Source organism: Pristis pectinata, chromosome 1 (assembly GCF_009764475.1).
Source record: "Pristis pectinata isolate sPriPec2 chromosome 1, sPriPec2.1.pri, whole genome shotgun sequence".
NCBI classification, from domain to species: domain Eukaryota; kingdom Metazoa; phylum Chordata; class Chondrichthyes; order Rhinopristiformes; family Pristidae; genus Pristis; species Pristis pectinata.
Window position 1 is genome coordinate 31,724,121 of NC_067405.1, and position 9,445 is coordinate 31,733,565.

General features: G+C 38.0%; 1 protein-coding gene across 1 annotated transcript in view; it reads right to left on the reverse strand.

The window, feature by feature from the left end:
• Positions 1–9,243, reverse strand: part of ccdc93 (coiled-coil domain containing 93) — a 51,874-nt gene extending 42,631 nt beyond the window's left edge. The window contains exons 1-2 of the mRNA XM_052035119.1: positions 9,091–9,243; positions 2,206–2,319 (exon numbers count right to left, since the gene is read on the reverse strand). Of these exons, the coding sequence (XP_051891079.1) occupies positions 2,206–2,319; positions 9,091–9,174 (198 nt within the window). The 5' untranslated portion in view covers positions 9,175–9,243. The remainder of the gene's footprint in view (positions 1–2,205; positions 2,320–9,090) is intronic.
• Between the last annotated feature and the right edge of the window lie 202 nt (positions 9,244–9,445).

The following is a 9,445-nucleotide window of genomic DNA, read 5'->3' on the forward strand; positions in this document are numbered from 1 at the left end:
CAGGATGCAAGGAATCAGTGCTTGGATTTCAACTATTTGCAATCTATATTAATGGTTTAGTTGAAGGGAGTGAGAATATTGTAGCCTAACTTGAAAATAGTATAATGACAGCTGGGAAAGTAAGACACAAGGATAAATAGCCAGCCAAGAGCTTTGGATTGGAAAAGTGAGTGGGCAAGAATTTGGTAGATAGAACATAGAACAATTACAGCACAATTCAGGCCCCTCAGCCCACAAAGCCGTGCCGAACATGTCCCTACCCTAGAAATTACTAGGCTTACCCATAGCCCTCTATTTTACTCAGTTCCATATACCTATCTAACAGTCTCTTGAAAGACCCTATCGTATCAGCCTCCACCACCGTTGCCGGCAGCCCATTCCACGCACTCACCACTCTGAGTAAAAAACTTACCCCTGACATCTCCACTATATCTACTCCCCAGCACCTTAAACCTATATCCTCTTGTGGACACCAATTCAGCCCTGGGGAAAAGCCTCTGACTATCTACCCTATCAATACCTCTCATCATCTTATACACCTCTATCAGGTCCCCCCTCATTCTCTGTCTCTCCAAGGAGAAAAGATGGTAAATATTGTGGGTAAATGAGAACATAGAACAGTACAGGAACAGGCCATTCAGCCCACTCTCTGTGTGGACCATAATGCTAAATTAAACTAAACCTATCATGCCTGCACATGATCCATATTGCTGCATACCCTGCACATTTGTGCAGGGAATACAGCGATAGACCACTATTGTGTCTGCTTCCACCACCACACTCAACAGCACATTCCATACTTACCATGCTGTGTAAAAAAAAAACTTGCCCTGCACATCCCTTAAACTTTCCCTCTCTCACCTCAAAGCTGTGCTCTCTAGTAATCAAAATTTCTACCCTGGAAAAAAGATTCTGACCATCTACGCTATCTATGCATCTCAATTTTCTAAACCTCTATCAGGTCTCCCCTCAGCATCCAGCACTCCAGGAGAAACAATCCAAGTTTGCCCAACCTTTCCTTACAGCTAATATTCTTTAATTCTGGTTAATCTCTTCTGTATTTTCTCCAAAGTCTCCACATCCTTCCTGTAATGGGGTGACCAGTTCTGCTTATAATACTCCAAATGCAGTCTAACCAAAGTTCTATACAGCTTCAACATGACTTCCTGATTCTTATACTCAATGCCCTGACCAATGAAGATTAGCATTCCATACGCCTTCTTTACCACCGTATCTACCCATATTGTCACTTTACCCAAGATCCCCCTGTACGTAATGCTCCTTTGTGCCATTTACTCTATACTTTCCCCTTACATTTGACCTCCCAAAGTATTAAACAGATTAAACTTCATCTGCCACTTCTCCACCCATATCTGCAGCTGATCTATACCTTGCTATATCCTTTGACAACCTTCTTCACTATCCACAATACCACGAATTTGTGTTATCTGCAAACTTACTAATCAGTCCATCTACATTTTTGCCTAATCATTTACATATATCACAAACAGAGGCCCCTGCATTGATCCCTGTGGAACACCACTGGTCACAGACCTCCATTCAAAACAATACCTCTCCAAACTACCCTGTCTTCTACGGCTAAGCCAATTTTGAATCCAATCTACCAAGTACCTGTGGATCCCATGCATCTTAAATGTTCCAGATCAAGAACAGAAAAGCAGAATATTGGTTAAATGGAGCGAATGCAAAATAATGTATAGAGAAGAATCTGGTGTCTTTGTAAATGAAAGACATGCAGGTACAGCAAGTAATAAGGAGGGTAAATTAGGAATGCTGGCCTAGAGGACGTGGTATGAATGTAGCTAAGTCTTGTTACAATATAGGACATTGTTCAAACCACATTTGGTGTAACAGTTTTGGTCTCTTCATTTAGCTTGGCACTCTAGCATTAGTAGCAAATACAACAGCAACATTTAAGAGACATTTAAATAGGCACATAAACAAGCCAGAGATGGAGGGATACAAACCACATGCAGGCAAATGGGATTAGTTTAAATTAGCATCATGGTTGGCACAGACATAGTGGGCTGAAGAACCTGTTCTATATTCTAACTGTGCAGGAATCTACTGCTCCCACATTGATCTCATTTACCACCTCAGGACTCAAAACTAGAATGGAAGTTAGTCATTCTTTATCCAAGGGGACCGCAGAAAAAACAAGGGAAATGCATTTATTGTTCTCACCTTGTCAAATGGTGATAGTCCCTTAATTCTTGCTCTAAAGTATCCAGCAGCAACCAGCAATTCTAAAATTTCTGTCAATTTGACATTTTGTTCCTCATCCTCACGGGTTTCAACCTGACACATGGAAAATGAATATAGTGTTACAAGAATTTTGTTTTATTCCATTTGCTCAGAGAACATTAAGGAGATGAAATTTATTTGTATTTGATAAATATTTAATCGCAATTAATTTAGAAATCCATTTATGTACATGACATTTAAACTATATATCCACCCACACAAACAGTATTTGGTTTAGAAATATTAAATTACTTAACCATCCTGAATGCTTTGAACTAGTTTTGTAAAATATGAGAAAATAGGAGAATGGGAAAATCTTAACATAATTAGGTAATCAGTCTCTGATAATCAGTCTCTGATGAGATGTTTGCTATAGAAACCAGGACAACTATGAAAGACAAACAGAAAAATAAGGATCTTTTTACTGATTACTTTTTAGCAATTCACATTTGGTACTTGGATAGACAATTAAACTGAACATCCGACTTCATAATGGTAATTATTTTACCCTCACAATGTGATTGTTAAGCTCTTATGAACGAAGGAATGCCTATTCCTACATACAATTTCAACCACTAACTTGTAGCTATATAACCTGATACTGAGGTTACAAAACGCCTCAAATTTGATCCATGAAAATTCCACTAAAATATTAAAACTATAAACAATCTAAACCTTGTCTAAAGATTCTCAAGTTGTTCTGAATACTAAAAGCCACAAAAAGAGTTTGAATAATAAAAGTTTAGCAAACCAACAAAACCAATGCATTAACAATTAGATAACTTGAAGTAACATTTTTAGTACTGACTGATGTGGCTCATCTTGAATATCTAATGGCTTTTTTTAAAAATTGTTTCAGATTAATGATGTTTGTAGTTGAACAAATCATCCTATGTTTCAAACGGCACTAACAATGAACAAATGTGCAATTTTCAGCACCTTTTTAGTGACAATTTTCAGCCTGAATTTATGTTTCCTTTTAGCTTTGCTACTAGTTTTTGTTAAACAATGCAAAAAAAAATCAAGGGGTTTGCAAAGCCTGCTAGAATGAACTATTTACCCACAAGTTAATTAACAACACAATTTATTCTCACTTTATCACCTTTAATTTTAAACATCTCCATGTATTCACTGTCGTAATCAGAAAGAACCCAACAGAGCTAAAATATAACTAAAATGAATACACTAGAAAAATCAATAAACAATGGGTTAAAAGTGCATTAAAGTACAGAATTGGAGATAATGAAGTTCCTTGGGAAAAAGCTCCTTAGCACATGAAGCGTTACCACAAATAATCTACATGCTTATTCTGCATTGAATAGGTAGCGGCAACTGCTCCTCCGCTCATGAAGACAGGTTATGCTATGCAAAAATGATCTTGGACAACTGTACGGTATTAGTATTATATTCAAGCAATACATCAAAACTAGTGAATTATTCCCAGGCAATCAGTTAAACAAAATAATCATTGCTACAGCAATTTCTATCCACAACTTTAGCTATAATCCACCTGCACAACTAATTCATAGCAAAGAACCTATCACAGCTACAGTTCATATTCATAACATTCACTTCAAGCTTCAGATGCCCATCTCCCATCAACCACAATTTGCATTTTTGTAATAGCATTGTGGGAGAGCAGACCAATTACTGGTGCACATGTACGTGCTACTGACAGATTAATTTACACACCAAGGATCTGAACACTGCACTTTCCAATCCACCGGATCCAAAGTCACTTACCAGTAAGTACGAGTTACCATAGAATATTCACCGAGATTGCTTATATCAAAAGAAATTGTCTCCCAAGAAATAACATCTATAAAAGAACTGGAAATTGGATATGGATTTTGGAAAGTATGCAAATGTTTTAATAAAATGAGGACATCTGAAGTAAAGTGAATGTGTAAGTACGGAAGGGAAACAATATGAAATTAAAACTAAACTGTGATTACTTGTATTTTTCTACACTGGAGATTGAGGCCAATCCATCAGGCAATTTCTGGTCGTGCTTCAATCGCACACGTGCTTAGGTAAAGTGAGTTCAGAATAATTATACCAGGGAATGAAAACATGATTCAATTCCCAAGTTCATTTTTTAAAATCAAACTAATTTCTATCATTAACTCCTAATCAAACATAATGCAAACTGCCCATTCACCTTTTCATATTGCTTAACATAATTGAAGAGGCATATGCAGATACAATTTTCAAACATTACTAAAAAGTCTTTTCTAACATTACTAAAATCTCACAATGCAATGTTGAGGGTCATATGGTTTGTTGTTTTATCATATTTATGCTATGCAAGGAATAAAGGCTTGGCCATCAAGTCAAATTTATTTCACTATTGAGGTTCTTAGATACATTTTCAGGGATAGAAATGTCATGTCTGTTATTCTATACATTATCTGAGTGCATGCACATGGGTATGGGGGGAGGTGGTGGAAAAAATGTGAAATGCATGAGGATGTCTTCATCTTGTGTCACAAGATTAGCTTGGTACTGTGGTGGATGAAGCTGAAATCTGCCACAATTTCTGAAACGACAAGGTTTAACATGCAAGTATTTCTCAATGGAACAAGGCATGACAATAAGCACTACAGCACCAATCAACATCTTGCGGCATTTTGTTTTACTTGTGGAAGAACACTGAACTTTGAAGTTTTCAAACATTCAAAAAGAGTAATTAGCATTCAAAATTCAACTCAATTTAAAATAAATCAAATGATGAACAACACTAGATAGTTGCCAGTCTTGCTGGTTGACAGTAGTTGGTGATTAGAACCCAATAAGGTCCAACTGTCATCACGGCAGAAGAGATGGATACATTTAAAAAAAATTAAGCCCCATCAGTTTCAAACAGAATTCTTCTATATTGGAATACTCCACACACAAAAAAAAACAAGATTCTGCAGATACTGGAAACCCAAAAGAGCAGAATCATGGAAAGGTCATAAACACAGGTAGTTGTCAGTTAGTCTGTCTTGGCTGTATTGGTCAAAAAAAAGAACTACCCAAGCTAATTTCACCTTCCAGTTCCAAGTCTATATGAAATTCACATTCAAGTGTCATTTGAATGTGATGAAGGTACCTGCCTCAACTACCCCTACAGAACATGACGTTCAGACCTTTATCAATCTCTGGATGAAAAAAAATCTCTTATTTTTCCACAAATTAATTCAAATTTATACAACCTTGCTTTTGACGTCCTTTGCAAAAGAAAAGTGGTCATACTATTTATTTTGGCTCCTAATCTCCAAAACATTGACCACCCTTCTGTTCTATAGATACTGCCTGATCCACTGAGTTCCTCCAGCAGTTTGTTCTTTGCTCCAGATTACAGCATCTGCAGTCTCATATCTTTCTCTGTTTCAAAAACCCTAGCTCATTGAATCTTTTCTTGTTAAATTTTTCCAAGTCCTGACAACATTCTCAAATCTACTCTGCACTCTCTCCTGTGCAAATCACATCTTTCTGAGAACACTGACCAAACTTAAAATGCATTACATAGGCTTAGCCTAATTACTGTTGCCTACTCTTCTACTCTTGTACCCCAAGCCCCAGGTAATAAAGCATTCCTTTTAACCATCTCATCGACTTTTCCTATTGTCCTTTAAGGATCCAAGCATACAATTCAAGACCTTTTTTTTCCACACCACTCAATATCTTCCTATTTATTGAACTGCTTCAGAGGACCATGTTATGTCAAGTGAATTATCAGACACCACCTTCCCTAAATCCATACTGACTGTACCTGCAGTATTGTGTACAGTTCTGGTCACCCAGGTCTAGGAAGGATTTTTGAACTATTTATTTATTTTTGTAATTTATAGTAATGTTATGTTTTTGCACTGTATTGTTGCCACAAAACAACAAATTTCATGTCACATGACAGCAACAATAAATTGGATTCTGATTTCATTCAGCAGAAAAGATTCATGAGGACATTACTGGGACTGGAAGTCTTGAATTACAAGGAGAAGCTGGCACTTTTTTTCCCTTGGAGCACAGGAAGCTGAGTAAGAGGGGTAAAGAGACCCAAGGAGCAACTTTTTCCACACCAAGGGTGGTGGGTATATGGAACAAGTTGCCAGAGGAAGCTGGAAGTGAGTACAATTACAATGTTTTCAAGATACTTAGACGGGTACATAGACAGGAAAGGTTTTGAAGGATATGGGCCAAATGCAAGCAAATGGAACTACCTCAGGTAAACAACTTGGTTGACAAGGATGAGCTGGGCCAAAGGGCCTGTTTCCGTGCTGTACAACTCCACGACTCTGCTTTTGTAAATGCAGGTTTATACCAATGCTTAGAATGATGGGGGACAATATTAGAATCCAAAGTTTAGTTAACTGAGTTATTCCCTCCTTCCTTTTTAAACAACTGTATAATATGAGCAGTTCTCCAAACCATTGGCACCAGACCTCCAGCCAGAAAAGACTGGAAAACTGTCGAATCTCAGCAATTCTCTCTTGCTTCCTTTAACAGTTTGGACCACATTTCATCTGGGCCCAGCTGCTAATAAACTAATTAGAAAAGCTATAAAAAAGCTCATTGATTTGATTTATGGAAATCCAGTGCCCAGATGATAAATACTTTAAGATGACTTGCACTACGTTTACCCCTCTCAATACTTCACACTCATTCAACTTAACTACAACAACAGCACCATCCCTATCCTTTGAAAAGGTAGTTGCAAAATGCTCATTAAGAACTCCAACCACATCGTTCAACCGCACATGGGTAATCATTTTGGCCCCTATTAAGCCCCACTCTTTCCTTAAATTTCCTTTAGCTGCATGTATTACAAGATTTTTGGAATGTACTTTGATGGTGTTTCTTTTTCCTCTCACCTGCTGAATACTGTACTTGAGGTACTTTGTTTTTATATTTAGTAATGCTTTTCACCAAAAGACTTGAAGAATGACATCTTTCAGATTTTTTTTTAAATGAAGACATTAAAAGACAAGACATTTAAACAGATGCGTTATTGCAATTTTTAAGTTGCTTAAAGTACAAAATTGTATTAAATTTTGTCACTTAATTAAAAAGTATTGAGCAGTAGGTAGAAATTCTGGCGTCTTGCAACACATGGTTTATATAGAAATCCCAGAAACAGTTAAAAGGATCTTAAAAAAAATGACACAAAAATTATGGCCAAAATGTGACAACAGATCAAAGCAAGCAGGCTGGACGTACATTGAAATATTAATATATTTCAATGCTCAAAAAGAAAATCAGATATTATTGTACTGATAAAATTTCAAAGAACAGGTGCAACAATATCAAAATAGATAATTGTAAAGTGAATGTAAATTGACAAAACAATGAAAGCAAATATTACATACAATAATGTCCATATTGCTGTAGTGTAGCGGTTAGCATAACACTATTACAGGGCCAGCGACCCAGGTTCAATTCCGGCCACTGTCTGTAAGGAGTTTGCACTTTCTCTGTGTGGGTTTCCTCCCACATTCCAAAGACGTACAGGTTAGGAAGTTGTGGGCATGCTGTGTTGGCGCTGGAAGTGTGGCGACACTTGCAGGCTGCCCCCAGAACACTATGTAAAAGATGTATTTCACTGTGTTTCGATGTACATGTGACTGATAAAGATATCTTATATTGAAAGTTATAAAATTTTTTAGTCTAAAAGATAAATGTTTACATTACCATTCATTCCTTGTTTCCAATTAATGGACATTCAAGGATAAGCAAAGGATAATGTCTAAGTAATTGAAAGCCAACCAATCTTTGCCAGAGAGGAGAATGCAGATGAGCAAAGGGTGTGTAAAAATCATTTTAGAAGTTGGAAAGATGAGCTACAAAGAGGTGCATTTTTTCTAAATGGACACATTGATTATTTAAGTAACATGCACTTCAAACACAAATTATTCCAAGGAGAATAAACACATTGGAAACAAAATTAAAAAGGAAAACAAGTGCCTAAAGTTGTAGTTCAGAGGGAAAAAAAAACATTAAGTATGGTAAGAACAGTGGAACAGACCCATTTGTGGGTTAAACAGAGTTTAAAAAAAGTATTGAAAAGAAACTCAAAACAAGTAAAATTCCAACAAGTGGAAGTAAACAACAAAAAAAAAAGGAACTCCAGGTGTTTCGGTTTCCTCCCACATTCAAAGACATACGAGTTGGGAAGTTGTGGGCATACTACGTTGGTGCCGGAAGCGTGGCGACACTTGCAGGCTGCCCCCAGAACACTCTAAGCAAAAAATGCATTTCACTGTGGGTTTTGATGTACATATGACCAATAAAGATATCTTATAAAAAGGCAATTGCAGTAGATGCAGGCTGCTATTAGTCCAGAGTGAAGATCACACCAGAAGAACAAGACTCAAACATTAAAATCAACACCAAGAAGTGTCAAAATGACAAATATTTTAAAAATAAAACTCCACTATTAGCTCTCCTATACAAGGAACAAAGCGATGACAGCGAGTGAAAACTCTGGTAATGGCCAAGGTATCCTTCACTAAGGCTCACACCCAAGAGATTCCTAATTTAGTGGGGGTAAAACTGCCTCACCCACCAGCCCCAAACCCCCTGATGCTAAATAGAGACACAAGAGACTGCAGATGCTGGAAACTGGAGCAGAAAACAAACTGCAGGAGTAACTCAGCGGGCCGTCGCCCCCTCTACACTCTCAGTCCTGGTGCAGGACTGAAACGTCGACCACCCCACCGCCTCCACAGACGCTGCTCGACCCGCTGAGTTCCTCCAAGCAGATTTTTTTTCTGCCCCTCTAATACTAAAGGCAAACATTTACCCCGCTTGCTTAACGTGGGGCTGCGGAAAGAGGCTGAGTACCTCGATAATATTTCCCTCCTGATCGTACTGCGGGCCCAGCTTCGAACCCGTACGGAGACGATTAAACACCACAGCAGCAGCCATACTGTCCAGATGATTCCCCACGAACTGCCCGACGGGTCAGGACGTCACGTGAGCGTTGAAGTACGTCGCGACCGGGAGCGCGCGTCATGTACACGGTCGTTGGAGGAGGCAGGACTGTGGATAGTGTCCGCCCCGTCGCTGAAGCCCGCCCGTTTATTTTTAATCAACGAGACTTTCAAATTTAAACCTGAGAAAAATCAATGATACAAAAACAAAACACTGAGAATGCAGGATAAAATGCAGGATGCAAGTTGAGACACAAGAGGCAGTT